At 40.6% G+C, this 25,009-nt stretch overlaps 1 protein-coding gene across 2 annotated transcripts in view; it reads right to left on the bottom strand.

Annotated features, from left to right (window-relative positions):
* dyrk1b (dual-specificity tyrosine-(Y)-phosphorylation regulated kinase 1B) overlaps positions 1-25,009 on the bottom strand; it is a 41,990-nt gene that overhangs the window by 5,510 nt on the left and 11,471 nt on the right. Inside the window, exons 1-6 of one of the 2 annotated variants that reach the window (XM_058646749.1) lie at positions 17,952-20,006; positions 4,932-5,098; positions 2,644-2,763; positions 1,776-1,964; positions 1,491-1,638; positions 927-1,076 (exon numbers count right to left, since the gene is read on the bottom strand). In XM_058646749.1, coding sequence (XP_058502732.1) covers positions 927-1,076; positions 1,491-1,638; positions 1,776-1,964; positions 2,644-2,763; positions 4,932-5,098; positions 17,952-18,054 — 877 coding nt within the window. In that variant the 5' untranslated portion in view covers positions 18,055-20,006. Of the gene's footprint in view, positions 1-926; positions 1,077-1,490; positions 1,639-1,775; positions 1,965-2,643; positions 2,764-4,931; positions 5,099-17,951; positions 20,007-25,009 lie in introns of those variants that run through there. The other variant, XM_058646750.1, reaches the window with a different exon arrangement.

Genomic DNA, 25,009 nt, shown 5'->3' with positions numbered 1-25,009 from the left:
CAGCGGAGAATTTCAGGACGGAAGCCTCTTCACACTTCCTTTTTATTGTATGACTTTAATTTTTTGTTTGTTTTTCTTTTTTAATGTTGTCCATTAAATGTTTTAGGGTTGCAACAATTACAAAGAAATCATTAAAACTGGATCATTTTGGTTTGTGTACATTCGAGATCATCTTCATTTCTAGGTTTGGTAAACACTGATCAACACTTTCTGAATTTTTACGGTCCAACAGATTAATCCATTATAAAAATAAAAAAAATAAAGTTGCAGCCCTGGAATATTTATTGCTTTATTTACTTATTTCACATTGTTGTTGAATGTCTTTGAGCATTTCTGCCTCAGCAACAACTCCTCTCCTCTAGATGTTCATTTATTGTTTTATTAGGCTCATACTTTTGTTACTGATTTGTTGTGTGACTGTCACATAGCTCACATGCTTTTATATCAGTAAAATGTCATTATTATTCATCAACTTTTGTATTTGTAAGCGTAAGTGGAATGGCCTGAACTGCAGTACAAAGAAAGGGACCTGACTGATGGTCTTGAAAGATATTAAATGTTTTGAATTTGAATTGTAGCAGGAATATACCTGCATTTATTGGCAGGGAGACGTGCAGTGCTCTCACACACTTAATGGGAAACTGTCAAAGAATCTCTATCCTCATCATACTGACAAGCAGTGACATCAGTTTCTCATTAAAGTGAATGAGAACATGAACTCAGACATTCCGACGCCACTTCATATTTAATTAGTAAATGATGTCCTTTGTCCGACTGAATGGCATCTGACCTACAACATTTTTTTTTCTGTCCTGTTTTGACGATGGCTTAAACCTGCAGTTTCTCCTTTTCGCCACACAGGGGCAGACGTTCACAACAAGACAGGGGCTTCAGGAGCGACATGTTGCTGTTTTCAGTGCTCGCACCTGTACAGAGCTGCTGTGCAAATTTCCTGGTGAGGTTGAGGGAGACTCCTCTGAAGTTGGTGTTCCTCAGCAGATCATAGAGGTTGTAGCTCAGCAACTCAAACACCAAACAGAGATGGTTCCTAAACATAAAGTGACGCTTCAGGTGGACTACACACACACACACACACACACACACACACACACACACACACACACACACACACACACACACACACACACACACACACACACACACACACACACACACACAGAGGGAGAAGAAGGTAAAAAAGCTGCATTAACATCATTTCCACTTAAACTTTCTTTGAAATTCAAGTTTTTCAGACGGAAAAGCTAAATAACAGTTGAAATAACATTTGTTTTCTTTCATTGTTTGACGTTAATCGTCCAAACTTGCTGCTGCTACAGCCTGGTGAATCCATGTTAGTCCAGCAGCTAACTTACAGTCTGAATGAGTGAGAAAATCTCCGACTCAACACTTGAGATCCTTTTGAAATTGGAATTTTCAGCCAGTGCAAGGTATAAACAGAGCTACACGTGACTCCTGAAGTGCATCTTTACCTATGTAATATTTCATCTCGGTGTCATGCTTGTTCATGAGCTCCAGCAGGCGTAGTTCAATCTGTGCCTGGTTTAGAAATGCCTTTTTGTTCTTGATGATCTTTATGGCAACCCACTCCTGCTCATGGTGGTCGTAGGCCTTCACAACCTGTCGACAGACAACAGCAGACTAGTGTCAACACAAACACCTGCCGAGTTGTTAATTTCCTTCAGTATTCCATGACACTGACAGACAAAACAGAAACAAAACACCGGAGGCCTCCCAGTAACCTTTGTTGACCTCACCTGTCCGAAGGAGCCCTTCCCAATCAGCGAGTCTATCTCATAGCGGTCCAGCCACTTCTCTCCATTTTTCACAATATAGTCGTAGTTGTCGTCGTCATAACCATCATTGTAGACTTTCCTCTCCTTCTTGGTGCTGCTGTCCTCTGGAGGGACCTGCTGGGCCCGCCGCTTCTTTTTAGTATAGTACACCTGTGGATGGACACAGCAACAGAACACACTTCAATCACCAGTGTACCACTAGAGCGGTCACTTTTCAAACAAACAATGAAAATAAATATTACCCTATCCCCTATATAGGATATTTGGATATTCCCTTATCAGCTAACTAGTGAGTCATACTTCCACATGCTGCTTTTATGATAATTCTGTGTCGCGATTATAGCCGAAGAGCTCAGTTTAGCCTGTTAGTCTCGCATTTTATCAGCGAAACAACCGAATATCATCCTCTTATTTTCCTGAAGTCCTCTGCTTGGACAACTACAATTACTTCGGATCGTCTAATGCACTTCCAGGCTGTGTCTTGAAAAGGATTCTAAGGTTGAACTCCCCGGTTGCATCTCTGCAACTCTGAGCACATCTTTAAGTTTCCTGGATGCAGTCTATACAAGTAAAGCTACAGTAAAAGACAAATAAACTACATGTAGAAAATATATTGAGACACAAATCCACTTCTGTAACTTTCTCTCTCTATGTTTGTGTGTAAAACTAGGTCAAATCACAACCGCAGTGTTATGGGTGACAGCGGTTCCACCCCAACCACAACACCTACTGTGTGTTATTTTCTCTCTGACCTTAGTTTTTCTTCAGTATATACACAGCAATGTATTTGTTTCATACAAGGAATTGTGTGTGTGTGTGTGTGTGTTACCTCATTGATGTGCTTGTAAGTTTTGATGAGGTCAACAGAGAGTTTCCTCAGTGGGGCGCTGGCAGGGTCTCTGAAACTGGGGGGGATCCTCCGCTGGAGTATGGTCATATCAGACAGCACCTACAGAGAACAGCAACATTTGAAAATGTTTAGAACCAAAAACAGTGTGTGTGTGTATATATACATATATATACATACATATATATACATATATATATATATATATATATATATATATATACATATACATACACATATATATACACATACATATATATATATATATATACACATATATATATATATATATGTATACATATATATACATATGTATAGTATATAGTCTGTGGTTCGATTTGTAAGTGGTAAAAAATTCATAATCAATGACATCCCACCTCCTTTCATGACAATGCATATGAACATCATATGCAAGTAAGAGGATGAAAAAAACCCACATTTTATTTCCATAGAGAAACAAACAAAGAAGCACCCTGTGAACAAACGACTGTATTCCGAGGAAACAAAAAGCTAATGTTTGTCTAACAGGTGGGTTTTCATCAGGATGTTTTCATGTGCACTCTTGGTTTGTGCATAAAAACACCTAAACCATGTGTTTAAGTCTTTACACTTGACGGAGATTGTGGAAAAGTTGGTGTACAGATATGAACAAATGCAATGGAAACAGATTCAGTGAATACAAGAGGACATTCAGAAATCATGTGACTGAAACATCTCTCCTGATAGCAGAAGTAATGGCTACATCAGGTGTTTTCAACATCTACTGGCGCTCTTTATTTATGTCACTGCCGTCTTATCCTTCTGAGGTGACAGGGACTTTATGTGCCACCTACTGCTTATCTCTGAATCTAACTCCCAATATTTGCTTGACAACAGTGGGTGGAAAACACACATAAATGTGTATTTTTCCTTACATTTTAATGTAAACATATCTCCTCTCATTGTCATCTACTGTCTGACATTAATGTGCTGCATGTGATGCAGGTTTACACCACAGAATGTGAAGGCTGATTGAAATGTCCAGTCTGTCCAGGGCTGCCATGAAGGCAGCCGATGGCCAACTTCACTGAGGAGACACAAACACTGATCTTACCTTACACTTAGCAGTGTTTGTCACATACACCTCAGTCTGCTGCACTGGTGTGACAGGGCAGCAGCAGCCGCCCTCACTCTTTTCACTGGAGTGAGGTTGTGCTGCATCGGAGGCAGCAGATGTAGGACAAACACAAACAGCAGACGGGCTGTTTGTATTACACAGGCAATGCAGTGTACCACAAACATAAGCGGTAACAGGGTGCAACGTTGTTGGAGTCAACAGCTCTTCTTGACTCAAAAGAACCTGAACACAGCTCTTTAGTCTCCCACTGCAACCTGAGGAAACATGGTCATGGACCTTTTCCACATCCACAGATAGATGTGAGGTTTTGGAGAGATAAATAGCTGCTCTGTATGTTCTCTGTCGTTGCTTCTTTCCTTCTTTCTTGGATGCAGGACATTCAGCTTTCGATGCTCATTGCAACTCACATCAGTATCCCAGCTGTAACGGGAATGCACTGCATATTCCCTACTTGGCAATCAATGCACTGCTCTATTCTACAAGACATACAGTACAGAGTTGTGTAATGGGTTGCCCAGGATTGGACATCGCTGGGAGCCAACGCAGCAGTGGCGCCCTTTGCTGCTGCCCATTCAACCTTCTGGTGAGTCAGTGGCGACAGCGCACTTCTCAGAAAAGCACCACAAACGCCACCATGTAGACACAATGATGGCAGCGATTACCATGGCAATCAACAACATTCGTGACGTCTGACTTCAAAGCATTTTCTGATTCATATGTTCAGTCCGAGGCCTGCACACAAAGCTCCTGTGGAGAGTAGAACTATGACTAAAATGAGCATTAAACCTGTGTAATAGTAAAAGTTAGAGGAGGCAGTGATCGAACATTATGGATGCCAACTGCCATAAAACGCCAGAGTGGTAGACTTCATTCAGGATTGTATTCAAGTCTTGATCAGGTCTTTGGGACATACTTGCTTTGTTTTTAGATACTTATCTATGCAAAGGGCCATGATAAGGACAATCCTTTTTGTACTATTTATCTATCTTTCAGAGGAGCAAACAAGGACAGAAAATTCCTCTCATCGATTCACAGTACCTGCATCTTTACTGCTATCAAGAGTCGGACGCATCCGAGTTTATACTTCTGACTTTGTTTGTGCACACAGGTGCTATTAAACTCTTAGTAGACCAGCGTTATGTGTGCGTCTTACCTGCTGCTGCTCGGCCATGGAGTGGATGGAGCTGAAGTTGGGGTGTGTATGTGTGTGCTGGCTGGTCATGGCTGGCTCAGCGAGGGAGAAGCCCTGGGCAGTGGAGGAGGAGGAGGAGGAGGAGGAGGAGGAGGAGGAGGTGGGCGGACATCCTGAGCTGCTTACACCTGAGAACATAGAGAGTGAGAGAGAGAGAGATAGAGAGAGATAGAGAGAGAGAGAAAGAGATGATCAGATAGGAAATCTCCAACATTTTAATCCATTATCTGCCTACATCTTTAGTGCAGCACGGCTTCTGTTGTTCTGCTTTTGTATCACACCTGATCAGAAATCTCACGTCAGACCAGTTATTGATTATTGCTTTCCATATATTCTACGCCATCTGTACTACAAATAATACAAGGACACGATCAGAAGGTTGAAGGATGACGTGCAAGACAAATAAGCCCCAGTTGCTCCTGATGGCTGTTGCTGGCAGCCTGTGAACGGTATGATAGATGTGTGACCAAAGAGTGCCGCACATAGATGTGAGAGTGAATGGTAAACCTGTGTTGTGTAAAGCAGCTTAGTGTGGTCATCAAGTCTAGAAAAGCACTACATAAATACAGACATTTACCAAGATAAAGTGGCCATGCTATCACAAATCCAACCAAATGTCTGCTGAATATATGTCACCTGCCACTGGATAGTTTGCTATCCAGTGTTACTACAGTACCCCCATCTGCTGGTAAGGAGTTATTTTTTTTAAACCATCATTTCTCTTAAATTTGCAATTTTTGTACAATATTAAAGAGTTTAGCTTAGAACCCCTACTATATTTACACTGATATCAGTTAATTCCCAAAATGGAATTTTGTCACATTTGTGTTGACTTCCAGATTATAGATATAGCTGGGAATCATCATTAAGTGAAGTGGAGGATTTACTGACCACAGTCGAGCACAGTCCAGGTTTGTACGGGTTAATACAACTATCAATTCTCACACCATCACTTGCAGAGGGAAACTGTACAAAGTCTTGCAGCTCAGAGCACTTCTCTTTTAGGCCACTTCCTCACCGAGTGAAGAGCAGCTCACACAAGAAAAGCACCATTAGCACTGTATTATGATGTGGTAAAAAGAGAATACTATTCTTCTCCACTAAAGACTAACACCAGGTTCCGCCCAAAAATATAATCGACGGCTATTTGAAACCAAAAAATAATTAATTAAAGTCAATGCTGCTGATTGCAGATTAGTTAAATAGTTTGCACTGGATTATAAGGTGAAGTCTTTAGAAGTTAACAGTGTGGCCCTCTCCAATTTAACAATATTAAAAAACCTACTTATTACCAGGCCCGACAATCGAAATTGTTAAAGCCAAAATGTGTGTCAAAATATTATTTTAGATTAAATTATTGTCTTAATCCATGTACATCTTATTCTACAGACGGCAGAGAACATCTTTGTTTCTCACAGATCTGCACAAATATCACACAGTCATCATTTTAAATGTCTTTCGAATGAAAATGAGAATAATGATGTAAAAATGACAATTCCTGGATATAATCATATCGCAATTCCTGTCAAAATAATTGCAATTAGATATTTATTCAAAATCGTTCTGCCCTACTTCTTACTGCAGAGTTCAGTCCTGTTTGCAGTGTAGCTTCTGTGGACTATGAATCGGACTAAGCAGTTTTGTACCACAATACACAGTTTATTAATATATACATTTAAACTTGATTGTTTGATAGTTAAATTGCAACTGGCACTAAAACAGTTCTGCTTTACTTCGGTCTTCCTGAACTGAAGCGAAAAAGAATATTTTGAACTCAATGGATTATTGACAACAGCCAATCAGAGAGCTCTCTATCACTGCCGCTTCTTATGCCAGTTCAGCAAGCTTCATCAGCTGCTACCATGGGCCAACAACGGGCTGAGCAAACCATGCTTGGACACACTCCAAAAAGCCACAGCATGACTACAGAGTTTATAAATCTGCCCAATCTCATCCAGTACATCCAAAACCATAGAGAGCACACACAGACCGCATCTTTCTGTAGGCACCGGGGATCAATCCACATCAGTTTACAATTATTCAGCCAGCCAGCACTTTGAGTATAGAATAACCAGTTGTTCTTTCAGCTCTGTGGAAGAGTGAGGATATCACTCACAGTCACCATTCATGTCTAAATGGTTCACAGACTTCCGCATTGGACATTTTATGAATTGGACTGGCGCACAATATACAGTCTAATGTGGCAAAAGAAAGAAAAGAATGTACATACTGTTTACGGCTGCAACAAATAATTATTAATCAATTACTAAATGAATCATTAGCTATTTTGATCAATGAGTTTGAGTGTTTTTTTATTTGGTTTCTTACTCCATATAACAAATAAACCAGATAAATAAGACTTAGAGAACAGGCGCATATTGTTATTTCGAGGTTTGGAAAACTCCAATCAACATTTTTCACTACTTTCTGACATTCTATGGACCACACAACTAATTGATGAATAAAGAAAATTATTGATAAATAAATTGATTACAAACATAGTCTTAGTTGCAGTCCTAATGCCATATATGTGCATTTGTATGCGTGATCAGATCTCATCTGTCCTCGTCTTGAATCCATCATTCATGCACTCCCATTGAGGGCTAGACACAGTGTGTGAGGCCCCGCCACTAATGACACTGATCAAAGCGAAGTGCAGTGAGTAAAGCTGGATTACAGGTGTGTCTTAGAGCAAGTGGTTTTTTTTTTATCTATTGAACCAAACCTCACAAAGACAGATGTTAGGCTGAAGAACTGCTGGTTTGAGTTATGGAGTCCAGCTAACCGGACACCATAACATGACTTAGATAGTAAATAATAAAATACTTTACAAACTACCTTTTTATAAAATCCACAATTTATCAAATGTGACAATCAACAGTACTGGAATCTTTCAACAAGTCAACAAGAAGATCAACACATTCCTGCTTGTTGTGTAATGCTGTAGTAATGTCGTCCCAGCGTTTCCATGCTGCCTCTCTTTGTGTGTCTCAAACTTGACTGATACAACTTTATATGAGTGTGTTGACATCCCACAAGATAATTCTCCATGAACTTTTGTTTCAACTTGAGGGTTTGGAGATTAATATTTTTATTATTAATAAGGTAAGATGTAGGCTGTTTTCCACATGGCGTGATTTCTATTAAAACAGTCCTACTGCTGCTAATAATAAAAGCCTTGGTTCTAATGTTTTTAAGAATGAGATATATATATAAAAAAATTGCATTAACTACTTAACAATTTTGAAATCAACTACATAAAATGAGTGCCAAATTTGTTTGCCAAACAAATTGTTCCAAACATTTAGTCTTGGATACAAATTAACAATTTTTGGCAAAAAAACAGCCACGATTAATCTTTTAAAAGGTCTGAGGGTAGAATTGTTTGGGAGGAAAAGACAGCCTTATGTATGGTGTTAGTAGTATGACACTGAGAGCATTATGATATTGGGCTTTGCTGGAGAACTCAGTATCATGCAGGGGGAAATTAAGATGAAGATTTCATGGAGGTTGGTGATGCACCAGGACAGTGAGCCTCTATGTCAACATAAACAAACTAAAGGGTGATAATTAAACTAAGAACATCCACCTGTTGTCACAGCACAGAATTTAAGCCACCAGAGAAGATGTGGAATGAGCTCAGAGAGATGTCCACACCAGATGTGCTTAAAAATATGCCAAGTTAAAGACGCTCTGTAGGAAGGGAGTGAACGTCCATGGAAGAGGTGACTAAATCCAGATCAAGGTGTTTATTGTATGATTAAGACACACAAGATTAAAACAGTTTCTGTTGGCTACAGCATTTGTCACTTGTCATTTGAAGACCAGATCACATGTTATGAGCAGTTAATGTAAAAAAAACTCCAAGGGGTTCCCCTTTCCCATACTTTCTTTGCCACTGTGGCACTTTTTCATAATAACATTCACTTGGGATAACTCATTTGTATTTGATGCAACACTTCCAAACAAGCTCAGTTTTTCCCAACTAATGCTGAGCTCCTTGTGCCTTGTGTGATTTGTAAAGGAGCTGCAGATTTCTCCTCATCATCATCATCATCATCAGACCAGAGTCCAGATCACAACATTAATCACTCTGCTGCTCTTTCATTTATACAGAAATCCATGTGGCCGAGAACCTCAAATGCAAATGATTTAATTGTTGACATCTGTATCACTCTCACTTAATTACATTGCTCCAGTTTGAGTCAAGATGAGTTTTCCTCTACATGGGAGGCACAGTAATTAAGTTAAGCTATGTCAAAAGAGAGAAATGTCAGGCAAAATTCAGACAATGGTGGAGTTAGGTCAAGGCATGTTGTAAAAAACAGTTTAACCAACTAATATAACATGTGTACCACATGTCACCAGCCAGTTTAAGAGACATGTCATTTCATTATGAAGAAGCAGCTAGAAATACAGTTTACAGTATCACTTAAGAGTCTGTTCCCCAAAGATGTAGATACAAGCTGCTGAAGCACTGACAGCTACTGACCAACACCAGTTTGCTCACTGCTCACTTACATGACCACAAACATTGAGAGAGTTAGGGAGTCGGTTTAAGGCCATACTTTTCGTGTTTTTTGCCCATGAAGGGCCGCTTCACATTTCCACATGTGCGTACATGGCCATCGTTCACAGACAAACTAAAATAAGGGTCCACATAGTTCTTGGCAGGAGTTTGCCCTCATTTGTACATATTTGTACTACTTAAGTGCTGAGTTGTACATGAGTGGGTATCTTGTATAACCTCAATGATTATGTCTTCTCCATTGTCTCTTTCGACCAAAACAAGAGCACACCACCTACTGGACTGGACAGTAGGTGAACTCCAACATTGGTTCTGTGTGGACCGCTGCAGAAATTGACCAATGACGAGATCTCTGTCCCAGACTAATCTGGTGTAGATTGGCTCTGATACCAAGTAGGCCAACAACATTCAGGCTGGAGGAGCAACAAAAGGCTTTAGTGGGCCATGAGGTGGACAAGCGTAGATTCACATATGGAAGGAAAACACCTTGTAATGCAGAGCCCCTTCCGTTGTGAATGCTACTGCTGTTGTCTGTAGCCATCAAAGTAAAAGAGGTTTCACAGGTGCAAACCTGGGTCTATTTTTATGCCACTAAAACTTAATTCAGGGCAGACACCGAGTGAAGATGTAAGAATAACTCTTTGTAATTACAGGTTCCTCACCACTATTATCTTCTGTGGATCATGTAGACACTTACTTTTTTCCAAATGACATTATTAATAGTGCTCCACGGCTAAATAAGGCTCTGTTTGAGAAGAGCTGCAAACCTTTTGTTCAACTACAGGTTTGCACTTTGTTTTGTTGTGCGATGAGGTAGAGAAAGTAATCCAATCAATGTCACTGTAACTGTTATGGTGCTCCGGGCCCTGGCCTGCTTACAGACATGACGCTGCTGGAGAGGGAGAATATCTGCCTAGTACTGGGAAATCTGCACCGTCTCTTTAAGAGACTGAGAGGCACTCACAGCACTTCCTCAATCTGGCATCCCCCTCCTTGTGCTGCCATTGGTTGGGGCCCCCTCTTTCACTGTCAGCTGATTCGCTGTTGGTATCTAAGGGCTGGCTGGCCAGCACTCTATAAATAAACCCAGTGCTGTCTCAGCAACCACCCTACAATACTCATTAGCTACTTCTCTCTCTCCTCTTCCGCCTCGCTCCTGCTAAGCAAGTAGCTTCCAATAACAGGCCTGGCTCTCAGCAGCAATCTGACATACTCTCCCCTAGCAACCCAACCCACCCTACCAGCCGTGTTCTCCTCCCCCTTTTTCTTCATCATCCTTCCTGCTTTCTCAAAACCCTCTCTACGTCTGAATCTGCTTCTTTTTATTCATCCATCAATCATACGTCCCTTCATTCGTCACTCTCATCCTCCCTCCTTCCTGACTTACTTCTGATAACTGCTCAATAAGTCTCAGTAAGAGACATCTTCTCTTCCGTGCTGACTGTTTCATCTCTCTATTAGTGCTCTGTTGACGCACAGTGATGCAACAATATTTAGAGCAGAGGCGAGTCATTCCAGGAAGCACAGGAACACACAGTAAGGTCACAAACCAACACTTCCTGCTCACAATTTTCTTGGTAAGTGATGCAAAAACAACAGTGAGAAAACCTAGACACCAAAAGTTGTGCAACACGGCCAAGAATGCAAGACCACTTGCACTGTGACAAAGATGGAGGCCGAAGGAACAAAACAATGCTAACCTAATTAAAGATAGAGTATGCTTAGGTTAAACATAAGCAAGACAAAAAATAGCTCAGAGAAAAGTAAAGCTAAATGTCACCGAATGACATAATATGCAAATTGCCATATTTGTGATGTCACCATCATGTGTTTGTCCCAGGTGTCACCTAGTTTCAGCTCCTAAATTTTTTTTTTCTTTATCGCCAAACAGAACGGTCCATGTAAGATGACACGAGTAGTAATTAGTCATTTTTGCACACAGTGTGAATAATAGTTAATGATAGTGAATTTGTCCTCTGCATTTAACCCATCCATATTACACAACAGTAGTGAACAGCATTTATTTAAACCCAAGGGAGCAATGGGGGGCTGAGTGCCTTGCTCAGTGGCTGCCCAGCCCTAGCTAGGCCCATCCCGGGATTGAACCAGTGACCTTCATGTTACGAGCTCAATCCCTTTCCTCTTGGCCATGGGCTGCCCGGTGACATGTCATCTAAATCAGAAGTTTAAATTAAAGACAACAGCTGTATTTACATGTGCCAAGATCAGTCAGCTGACCAACCCACAGCAATACTGTTGACTCTCTGCTACAGGAGGAGGCTAAGGTTAGTACAAAAAGTCCCCACATTTGTCACCAGTTGCGAGTTCGATGCAAAAAAAAGGAAACCCACCAATGAGGTAGTTTCATCCCTTGGTGACTCGGGAGCATTTACAGGTTTTGCTCAACACATACATGTTTAACACATGGAAACTGACTGTCTAACAGTTCAAATAAACTATCAAGACCCACTCTGGAAATCTACTAATATAGACCACGCACACCTTTTTGAACACATACCAAATAGTCTTTCAAAGAACAAGTTGAGCTGATTCTATCAGGTGAGTGAGCGTGTGTGTGTGTTTGAAAAAAGCTGCTGAGAGGAAGCTTGAACTGAGAATGTTATTTCCAACCACCTGACACAGACACTTCATGAGAAACATCACACCTCCTGAAACATAAGTCCGTCTAATGTGACCACAATGTGCTTGAAATAATGACATACCTACAACATGTGACACAGAGTGAGAGGCTCAGGGGGTGAATACAGTTTTGAATCAGCAACGCAGGCCAAACGAGTTTTCAAAGAAAACAGTCAAAGTTGACTATTCCTGCTCCCACAGCCATATTGTCTCAGGTTGAATGCTAATCATGACATCTCATCTTTGTAAAGACATCACATCTTCTGATATTTAACACACACACACACACACACACACACACACACACACAATTACCCCGTTATAGTAATTTTTGGAGTATCCCAGTTATGTACCAACTCTTCAGTATTAAAATACCTTAAATACACTGACATGGTCATGTTCAGCCTTTTGAAACACATATGTACTGACTAATGAAGAGAATATGTTACATAGGGTTGCAAAGGAGCAGGCATTCCTGGTAAAATTTCCAGAAACTTTCCATGGAAACTTTATCTCAGGAATTAAAAAAAAAAAAAAATGCACACATGGATGCAGAGCAATAAGAAGAAGGGAAACCATGTCACGATGGGGGTGTCAAACAAAGCTACTGCACCACGTTTGGATATGATACCATGATAATATTATGATAACATTGCAGGAACAAGCCCAACATTAGGGACGCATCATTTCGGCAGATATTGGCTTTAAAATGTATGATCAGATATCGGCAAATACCACTGCCGATATGACTGATGACTACAACAGTAGGCCAAATAGGACTGCTACCGCCTTGACTTCTACGTCTATGGCTATAACTATTGTTTCTTACAATTGTTTATTTTGCTCAACATAGAAAATGTATATCTACATCTGCTGTGACATGAGAGGGCAAAATATGACATTATTTCCACTACAGAAAAGACTACATGACCATATCGGATATCTGCAAAAATGCATCCCTTGTGAAGATACACGCAAAATATTCTGTGAAACACAATTCATTTGAAGGCATTCCCCCAAATAACAGCTTGATTCGTCAAAAGAGGGGTTATGATCAATGACAAGAATATATGGGTATATGGGGGGGGGGTGGACAGCTGGCAGGATAAAGTAAGACCAAGTCTCCTGCCTACAACTGATTAGAGTTCAAATAAAATCTGAAATGATTAGAATTAGTTTTCAGCATCCATACACATGTAGAAAAAACGTACACCATGTGACCATTCAGGTGCACAGGGCATGCATGTGCTTCTTTGTTTGGTTTCACAAAGTACTACTAATGAAAGTGGAAATGAAAGTAAGCGAACGTAAAACTGAGCTTTTCATTCACAGCCGATATTCAAGTTGTGGCCGATGAAAAACAATAACAAAGAAAATTTCAGTAATTGCATTATCGTTTCCAAAGATCTTTGTATTTGCCCATCTATACTTCAATGCAGCCTTACGTTTTTTAACTAATCTTTGGGGCTCAAAAACGCCAGGGTAGTGTGGACATCAGGCATGTCCAGAGCAGAGTTGATGCATTCTGAAACAAAAATGGAGTTGTATGGATGTAGCCTAACAGTGTGTGTAGAAAACAGTGATCCGTGTATATTGGCTGACGGACAGCAGTAGCCAGCAATAACATACAACAATGGGTGTGACTACAGTGAAGAGAACACATTTCCATGAAGATTTCACACATCTCATAACAAAAGCAGAAGACACCTGGTTGAGTAGTGCAATAATGCAGCTGGAACAGTAATAAAAAGCAAATGAAAACATGAACAAATCTTAATCAAACTTACAAAACAGTCTTAAATTCCCTGTTTAGGATTAGGTCAAGGACAAAAACAGATGAAGACCTCTGCAAATGATCTTGTGGAGTTCTGATGTTGAGCAAAACACCAGAGCAGGAAGCCTTACAGCTAATCAATAAGATGTTAAAATCCAGCCTGTGACACTACACCTGTTAGCTCTGGTTCAAGACCTTAAAGCTCAACTCTGTATGATCTCTAGCAACCTTCATTTTTTTATTGCTAAGTAATTCACAGTGCCGCGAAAAAACAATAGACACAAATCCTATGGGTTGATGCAAACAACCTAAATTACTATAAAAGTGAGCAAGCAAACGTGATACAGCATGTTGCTTCAGCTGACCAATAAGGAGGTTATGTTCTACAATGCACTGCAACCAAATGACAAGGACCTCAGTGTTGGAATGAAGGTTAAAAATATCCAACCAAGCATTGATGTAGAGAACTCTGCAGATGTGACCCAGAAAAAGTATTTAATGAGGCAAGTTGTTAATCGAGGACAGGACAAGGACCTTTATGTGACGGTGTCTGAGACAGTCAGAGAACTGAAACCTTTCCACTATTTGTGATAGAATGCAGAGCAAAGTTTATCATTATAGACATAAACCACAAAGATGCACAAACACAAAACAAACCAAACCAAACCAAACCAAGGACCAGTGATGGCTAGATGACAACAGGAACGAGGATACAGCGACAAGTTGGAACCAAAATAAAGCAAGACGTTTAAGAAAGCATCAACAGACAAACCACGATTGAACCTAGTGTGTAATCACTTGTGAACACTGGCTCTTCAGTTAAAAGTAGGACTTGCTGAAAGATGCATAATGGATCATATGACAGTGAGGTGTTCAAAGATGAAAAAAAGGTGAAGACATTCATGTACCTGCATCACATCTGACACTACCCTGACACAGGATATAACAAAACCACCACCCCACTTCAACCTGGACGGGAGATGGAGGAGTACACATCAGCATCAACTAAGGACGTGCCAATCGTGTTTTCTGCACAGATAACAATACAATGTTATTTTTGTTCATGTTGTTAAAGCAGCATACTGTATGTATGTATATATATATACATATATATGTATACATATACATATATATATATATATATATACATATACATATATACGTATACATATATACATACATACATACATATATATATATATATACATATACACATATACATACATACAGTATATATATATATATACACACACATAATGAGAGTACAAATTGAGCTTTACGGAGTTTGTGTTTACCTGTCATGTGTAGAAACATCATGGGACTAAGAATTAAGAAATGGCAGGATGTTTGCATCTTGACCCAGTTTGGACATTGACTGATTTGAACACTTTGGAGAGCAACACTAAAAGACACCATTATATGATCAACATAACTGACATTGAAAATAATTTACATTGTTCTGATTCAATTCAAGTTATTAGTTGGGAATGTTAAATCAGCATATCCCACTGTTAGGTTTCCTTATTTCTTTTCACAGGATCTTTATTTTGAAATGGCTTTTATGTGAAATGGCTTTTATATCTGACGTGACAGGAGGTAGTGAGTGTTGTCTCACACTGGCTTAAGAACGGCCAGTAATGGATTGTAACGTAACCCTCCGATACGTCTGTTCTTTTTTTTGTAATATACACCAGTAAAGTCTGTCTTTTGAATTTGAATAATGTTCATATCAGTGGCTGGGCGATATGACCAAAAACTTTTATGATAATAAAACAGTTTTGCAACAAATATCACATAATTTAAGATTTGAAATTTGCACCCCAAGTTGAGGTTGAAATAACCGTTCACTTGTGGTTTGAAAGTAGTTTATAACACTTAAACCCAGTAACAATTCTTAAACATGTGTTAAGCATTCATAGCAATCGTACATTGTCTCAATCCTTTGGTAAGTTATATTAATGAATTATATATTGTTACTGTATTATCACAGAGCTTTACTTTTAAAACGTTTGTGTCCTGTGTTGAGATGATGTGTCTTACAGTGCCTTGTCCAATTAGTTGTGTGGCTTCCCCCCCTGAGTAATATTATACTGGCATAGTTTGCAGATTTCATACATTATGTCACACATTTTAAAAATGGTCCACACCACTGACATGTTTTTTGTTTCATTGTTTTTTACAATGTTATACACATACTGCTCCTGGCTAGTGAAGCAAGGAGCTCTCATCTACATGTTAAATCAGGTATTTTGCTTTCTGGATTTTCTGGCCACAAACAAACATGTGAAGTGATAAGACTTGATAGCACAAATCCCAAACTGCCAACCTTCAGGCGTTCCTGAAGAAGTCTGCAACCGATCATCTGCCAAATGTTCCCACAAACTACAGGCGAAAGGTTATATACTTAACTATACTGATCTGGTATTATTACTTTATTTTTTAATTGCAAATTAAGTCTATTTAATAATAGCATTGTTTCTAGCCGACAAAAATAAAAACACAATTATAACTGATAAGCAATAAGTGATAAACAAGGATGAACAGTAAGAATAGAAGAGCTATTGTGCAGGCAAAAAAAAAAGCTGAACAAGCAAGCTGCAAAATGTCAGGGCTCAAATTTAATTCCCGGCTGGATGTTAAAACAGAGCCTGGACGTGAGGGATCCCTCTCTGGGACTACGGGGAATCCACAGGCTGATCTGTTCAGGAGTCATCATAATGTAAAGCAGCTCCAACAAATATCCCTGTACTCATTATTTTATGTTTTATAACAGGCATGTAAATCTCTGTGGAGTCCTGCATTCCAACATATCTTGTTTGAAAGCTATCAGCCTTGACTGGATGATTAAGTCACAACAACATCAACACAAATTCACCCAGCCCGCAGTCACAGTTCATGTGTGTCTCAGGCCCCGTTTACACCTGGCATTAAAATGCGTTTTCTGTGATCAGAAGACGCAATGAGGACGGATTCTTATCCAATCTGCCAAACCACTTTGAGAGGTGGTTGGAGGCGCTTTGTGACCACTTTAAACAGAAGTGTAAATACAATGAGTCTCCAGCGCATCTACGCTCCACCAACAACAAATACGAAAGTGGAAAATACGCTGGTTCCTCCGAACACAGCTAAGGTGAAAGTGACGACAAAACTTCCCAGTCTCCTCTGCTTTTGTCAGTTTTACGCTTATCCAAGGCGACTTCTTACCCAAGGTCGTTTACACAAACTGCTGTTGGTAATTTAAGTAATTTTTGGACATTTATGTATGATTATATTGGTGGATGTGTAAAACTAAAAAATACACTCACAGCAGTCTGTATCCTCACAGTCCCACAGTAAACTTTCTTTCGTGGAGGTTTTAAAGTCTAGTTTGTGTTAAGACTGTTTCAAAAGAGTAAAGAAATAGTGTTAAATCAAAGAAATATAGTTCAAAACAATACACCTGATGATCCAGCCCACATCAGTCTACTCCACACACAGGCTAAATATTCAGTATTACTTGCATCCTTCTACAACTGTAACAGAATTAAGACATTTGTAACAGCAATTACAAGTAATTCAGGCTTACTCTGGCTTCTCCAGAACAATTCAATTCAAATACATAAAACCTGATGACCAGCTGAAAACTACAAAGAAAAGCCATTTAAGATAGGTACCAAGTCTCAACTACACAAGGTTTTTGTTAAAGCAGCTTTGAGTACGCAGTTCATTAAACCAAGCTGAACATATTCTGTGTCAGACAACGAAACAACCCCAGAACGTGGTCAAGATCTGGGCAATTACGACAATTCAAAATTACGTTGTAATTTTTGACCTTGTGAGTTCGATATATTCTGCTTAGCTATACAACGCCAGCAACCAACAAAACACATCCATCCACGGCAAACTACAACCCAAAACAAACAATCATAATTCCATACTGACTATCAGAGATTATTAACAGATTACAGTGACAGCAGATTTACAAACAACTGTGGCTATGATAAGGAAGAAAGGAGTTTAACCTATGTTTGTTTGTGTGTGTGTGTGTGTGCGTACTGACTCTTGTTCTTGCGAAGCAGGGCAGAGGTTATCCACGGTTCGGACTGGACCATCCTGCAAGAGGGCACGGTCTTGTCCTCCACAGATGATGACGTGATCACCATGGAAATGCTTGGCAATTGTTCAATCCAGCAAGGAAATACTGTCAGTCAAAACACTCTGACAGGTGGGCGGGGCTTGTAAGGGGTCGGGTAACTGTCATCAGGCGTGTTTTCAATCCCAGAGTTCACTTCAACAGTTTACATCCAACTAAATCAACGAATCTTGAAATGGTGGGAAACCAACCGACCAATCAAAAGGCACCGTCTTCTCTGGCTTATTTCTCTTGTAAGATTTTTTTGTGACTGTGGTTTCTAAGGCAACCAACTGGTGTACAGGCAGCTTGTCTCTCTGAAGTAAAAATATAAAGGATGCGATCTCTGTATTCTGTGAAGTTACACTAAAGATATAATCTCTCATTCTACATATATATTTTGTTTCTCTGTGGGTATGGGGAGTGGGAGGAAATAGGATATTTGGTTAGTCAGGATAGCTTTTATTTATGTCTGTTTCGGCAGTTTCATGCATTCTTTATGTGTGCTGGAGGTTTGTGCCCCTCCAGACCGCTGGTGACCAATGTTGTAGGTAGTCGAAGGTAGGTTTCTCCTATAATATACTATGTTAACAAGTGGCTACTCCGATTTAAGAGTTTGAGCTAAACAGCTAAGGGGTAAAGGCATAGACTCTACTTGCTTATTATATGTTCACTTAGTCCACAACAGGTTTAACCACAAGTACACAGTTAGTAGTCCTTCAGACATCTTCTAAGTAGTGTTCCAAAATGTATGTCCAGCGCAGGCGTATCCAGTAGAACACAGTACAACTGATACCCCCACGTTAACAAAACTCCAGGGTAAGTTTGGACACAATTATTCAGCAGGAAATCCAACTTTTGTTATTCTTCCAGCCTAGTAATGGAGCACATTACCTAGCTGTAAGTCAAGTCTGTGTTGCTAACCAGGCTTACCCAGCATACTGCCAGGTGGGCTGAGCAAGGTAGTGTGACAGAAGGGACAAGAGAAGGAGGAGGAGGGGAGTTGGGTTTCCAGCTGCCTGCTTTTACCCCATCCCTTACACTAAAAATAGCTCCAATTACTGGCGCTTTCTGGAGGGGGGGTACTGGTCACTGGTCAGAGTGGAGCAGTGTGGAGTGATGTTATCACTCAGATTAATCCAGTGACACACACACAGCCATGCACTGACGATGTCACACAGTCTGTACAGCCACAGAGCCAGAGAGCTGCCAGGGTCACTCTGCCCCCCTTGACCTGCCTACAGTCTGCATACAAGGTGGTCCTTTTGAAACCATAAAATAATGCAATCCTGAAACACTGTGACAACACAGATACGTGTAAACAAAGCCGTCCACTGCAGCGTATCGATTTCACAAAGACGTGTAGTTCCAGACAAAGTTCTTCTGACAGGACCGTCCAAGCTGCAACTCCCTGTACGGGCCCCGTCCTTTGGGGGTCACCAGTGGTGAAGAAACTGGGTTTAAAAAAGTTTGAATCCAAGCCGTTGTGTCAGAAGCCAAACGTTTCCGCGTGTTAAAAAGAGCAACATGACAAGCCGCTGACGGCCTGCTTTTACAGACACTGCTTCCACACTCGACCTCTGTTTACCACGGCAACTCGATCCAGGAAGGAGTCGCACCGCCGAGGTAAATGGCACCGAAATAAGACCACAAACAAAGTCTAAACCGCGACGAACCAAAACAAAAAAAGGAACCTTGAAAACTCGTCTCAAAGTGGAGTTACACAGACCAACATTCAGCGGAGTTCCTGAGCTCGCTGTCAGACGCCTGCAGTCGCTTCTGGACGCGCCACTTCGTTCGTGCGCTTCCGCTCTCCTTCCACTCACACCTCGCGTCCTCCGCCGCTTCTTTTAATCACAAATGTCGGAGGTTTATATTCCTTCATGATGGAAACCTTCACCGGGGCGACTTCGACTCATGTTTCTCGCCCGTTTTCTCTTTCCGTGCTTCTCCGTTAGACGGAATCTGTGCTCCTCTACCACACGGCTCCCCCACCCTGCGATACGGACCGTACCAAGTGGCCGTGATGGGGGTGCGCGCTGCTCTGTGTGGCGCAGCCTCACACAGTACTGTGTGTGTAAATGACATTAGTGACATATCATAAGTTTCTTTCCCCGGCGAGGAGCAACTCAGAGGGCGAGAGTGTTTATCAACTATTAACAACGACGAGTTTGAATTAGCGGGACAGTAACCTTCCCTCTGGGCGCAGTAGGCTGCTCCAAGCAGACCTCTCCTGTCCTGTCCATTTATAGTAACAGCGGGATATATATACTGGGACTTTATATACACGCATACATAAAACGCTCTTTAGTTGATTTACTTCACTTTCTAAACTTTCACTGATGAGAATGGTGTGAAACATAATCATGAGCACTTAACCAGACACGTTGACAGTACTTTGCTCAACGTATTACCCTGGATTTAGAACAAGAAATATCTAAAAATCTAACATGTACGTTGTTGTTGTTATTATCCAAATGTTTGCAACAATATACGTTAGATTTGTGTCTGCTCAAAAAAGGAATTATAATAACTAGGTTAAAGGAGGAGACAGATGTCTTTTTTATTGATGGACATCATTAAAATGTGTACATGAACACACTGGGCTCCAAACTAAAGGCAGAAAAGTTGCAGTTTGTGGAGTTAAACACATCAAACGTGGAGGTGGAGGATGGTGGTTTAATAATACAACATTTTTTGTGACTGGTGGTGAACCATGAAGCTCACACTGGCTCATTTTGTTCCTCCAGTCTTTGAAAACATTTCAACTTCTCTGTGCGCGGGTACACGCACCCTTTCTACAGCCTCTGTTGCTACCCGACGCCGTGGCAGCTGCGCAGCGATTGGCTGCACGCAAGTCCCGTCCCCGCCTGTGATTGGCTGGCGGCGGGGTCCATGGGAGGGGCGATCGGCTTAGTTTCCCACTGTCTCTTCAAACGGCGTGAGGCAGGAATGACGCGGAAATAGTTTGAAGATGTCAGGTAGAAATGGAAAGAGGGAGGGGGAGGGAGACAGAAGGGGGGAGAGGGGTGGAGGTGCAGCCAGGGAGCGGAGGTGGGAGGTGGGGGGAGGGCAAAAGTCTTCTATAAGCAAGCACACGGTCTGAGTGGGACTGAGTGACTCTCCACAGCTGAGATGTGTGTGACTTCTCCTCACAAAGCAGCCAAAGCTAAAAGTTGTTACTGTTGCTATCCGAGCATTCCGGCTAAATCAGGCACAATGCTGCCCGGGAACAGCTCAGCACACAGACACACTGTCATAGAGCAGCTGACACCCCCTTAAAGGAAACTCACCCTCAAACACAAGTCAGCACTGCACCGAGGAAAAATGTGTGTCACTTGAGCTTTTCTTTCTTTGTTGTCCTCATCATTGTCTTTCCTTGAAGAACCATCTTTGAACCCTGTCTGTCCTATTCATTTTCCTGTCTTTCTTTCATACGTACTTTCAAGTGATAATACATAATAAAGGAAGTCCTGGCGCATGTGTGTGCAATATGAAGGGCACCCATGCTGATCCTAGTCATGCATCAGAAGGAAAAAAAAGGGACAAAAGGCTACATACATGCTATACTATATTTTTATTTGAAAGCACGATTTGCACACACGTGAGCATGTCAGCTCAGTGTCAGACTCACCAACACACCTATAAATAAATTAATTTCATGTGACCATTCAGGTGCACTGGACATGGGCGTGTCCTGGTGGTAAACAGGAAGTAGATTTATCTCCTGCTGTTGTTTGTTTAGTTTCAGGAGAGAACTTGTTACGAGAGATAATGACAGAGAAAAGTAAGAACAAGGATTTCTGTCATGAGATGAGAGACTACAAGGTCAAACTTAAACTGAAAGTCACAGTGTTGACCGAGTTATGGTATTTTCTGGTTTCTTGGCTCCATATAACAAAGAAATCAAAGCAAGACATTCAAGAACATCATCATTTCCATGTTTGGTAAACAATGATTAACATTTTTTGACATTTATGGACCAAACAAGTGCTGGATCAATCGATTATAAATAATATAAATAAGACAATAATCATTAGTTGCAGCCCTAGAATGTATTTATGAGCTTACTTTGTTTGCCAAACCCACAACCAATACCAAAACACTATTCTGGCTTAGTAAAAACTTTTTTGACTCCGGGTCCTGCAGGCTCAAGAAGCCACGGACCAAATCAGTGCACTCGCACACACTGAAACAGCTGACCAGTCACAGCTAAAATAGAATGGCATGGCCTAATAACAGGGTCTAATTATACTGTGTGCATCAAAGTGAAATGTTTCTGAGATATGTAATAAATAAAAAAGCAGGAAGTGGCGTTGTAGAGCAGCACAGCAGAGCGGCTGTACGTGCCAACATGGTAATCACATTCAGATGAATCACTACAGGTGGTCTGCTTCAACCAGGCCTAATGCCCAGCTCAGGGTGACTGATTCTGTCTAGTCAGAGGGGGAGCCAGGACAATGTAAAGCATTAGTGTAACAGAGAGGCGCATGTCACAAACACAGATCCACATGGAACCAACAGTTAATCAGTTTATCACATTTAGGAGACTTTTGGAGCTCCACTAGGATTCAAGGGGGACATGAGCTGTGAATTCAGTGATTTTTGAATCGACAGACGTCATCTCTAGCAAGAATTTGACAACTTTAAAACAGTCAACCGTTTGTACGATTGTACAGTTAATCTTTGGAAAACTGTTTCGTTGCTTCAGATCCAAACCCACTGTAACATACAGCAGTTTCTAACTGTGTTAAACTTCATACTAATTCCTCCCATGAAATAAAAATGAAAATAAAAAGTACAAATGAGAGTTATAAAATGTAACACTAGTAGATAATTAGCAGTAGTGCTGCAACTAAAGATTTATTTCATAATTGATTAATCTGCTGATTATTTTCTGAATTGATCGAGTACTTGTTTGGTCCATAAAATGTCAGAAAATGTTGATCTGTATTTACCAAACCCGGAAATGAAAACGTTCTCAAATGTCTTGTTTTATTCACAAAACAAAATGATTCAGTTTTAATGTTTTCTTTGTTATATGAAGCTGAAAAACCAGAACACTGAATAGTAATTGTATTAACTGAATAATCGTTGCAGCCCTAATTAGTAGCACTATGACCCTTTTATAAGCTCCTTTCAGAAAATGTACACTTAAGTACAATTTTAACAGAACAAACCTGGGCGGTGCGTGGTCAAGAACCCACACAAAAACCCATATAAAGCAGCTAACCTCACCAGCTGCAGAAAAACAGGTAGTGAGGAGAGACAAAGATCTTTACCCCATTGTTTTTAGGCCAAAAACAAGCAATTTCACCTGCATATCTTGATTATATGTCAGGTCTATTTCTGGGCAGACGTGTTATCAGATACATGACCAATAGGATGAAGAAATACAGAGAGGCGCAGGCACAGAGCTGCTGTTTTACTAACCTACTGAGTGCACACGTCTGTTTGCACTGAGGAGAAACGCCAAGAGTGCCGCATTTCTTCTCATCATGCAATGCAATACCCATAATTATCTCTGAAGACAAATGAGCAACAGGTGAGAGGTCTGTGTACAAACATACACTGGCTGACCTACACTTTTCTTCCACAGTTTGCAGTAAAGGGATTAAATTGACTCTTTTAACCACACAGTGGACCTTCGTACACAAATTCTAAAAAAGAAAAAGGAGACATGTCTTTAAGAAACATAACAAAAGAATAGGACTGAAAGTAAAATTCCCCAGGAGGAGTAACAGTTCTCATTTATAGCCGATTTGAAAGTCACCGATGTTCTGTTTAAATATATTTTTCGCTTTAAAAAAACAGAAAAAATATTTAAAATAATTTCCCAAAACACTTTTTTAAATGTTTTTTAAATTATTAAAACATCGATTACTATTTTGATAATCGTTTAATTGGTTTGAGTGCATTTTTAAAACAATTAAACCAGTTTTCAAATTTTTCTGCTTCTTATATGTGAATATCTTTTGGGTTTTCTTTTGCTTCATGTAACAAAGAAATCATTAAAATTGAATAATTATGGTTGGGGACGAAACAAAAGACATTTGAGAACATCATTATTTCCAGGTTTGGTAAACAATGATCAACATTTTTGTTTTTACATTTTATGGACCAACCAATTACTCTATTATCAGATTATGAAAAGTAATCATTACTTGCATTTCTAGTTTCAATTACATCACGGAATTATGGAAACGTTATCTGTGAGGTTTGTTCTTAAGTACAATAAATAAAAATAACGTAATTAAATAAATAAAAGATAAAGATACATTTAATCTATCTGATTATTATTTTCCTTTGTCTTTTTTCTTTGTGGCCTTTCGTTTGAACATTGGCTTCACAGTTCACGTTCAGTGGCTTCTTGCGTTGGGCAGCAACACACACACACACGGAGCTTCAACAGCCACGGAAACGCGCCGAGCACTGAGACGTTGCGTTAATGTTGTCCTATTATTAGTGGGAAAAATATGAACAAACGTCAGTATTTCCCCTTCACAGAGTTACTGACTGGCTTCCACAGAGTCACGTTCGGCGCTACTAACGGCCAGACAGCGGAGATTACAACGGCAGCGCGGGGAGGCAAGCAGACTCCGAGACTCACGTGCCTTGCAGCAAAAAATTCCACCCGGCAACTATACACTGTACCATGGCAACAGCCCTGCCATTGGTCCCCGGTGCGTTTTCAAATGACCAATGGGATGGCCAGCCGCGGGTGATGCTTGTTGCTAGGTAAACATGATGCAGGGGGAAGATAGAGGAGCAGAATTACCATGCTGCTACTGCAGGGTGCTTTCAGCAAAAGGAGTGGAGGAGAGGAGAGCAGCACTCCACATGCCCTTCTCTTCCCCGGCACTTGGCGGTGCCAGAGACAAAAACAAAAGCCGAGCAAGGAATGACACAGTGTAGCATTTGACTGGTGTACAGCTGCTGCACAAATACCCACCAATGTGCTCCGAGCTAGCCTGTTGCTAATAGCA

Source organism: Solea solea, chromosome 13 (assembly GCF_958295425.1).
Source record: "Solea solea chromosome 13, fSolSol10.1, whole genome shotgun sequence".
Classification (NCBI taxonomy): Eukaryota; Metazoa; Chordata; class Actinopteri; order Pleuronectiformes; family Soleidae; genus Solea; species Solea solea.
Note: the sequence above shows the minus strand (reverse complement) of the source record. Positions and strands in the feature narration are given on the sequence as shown.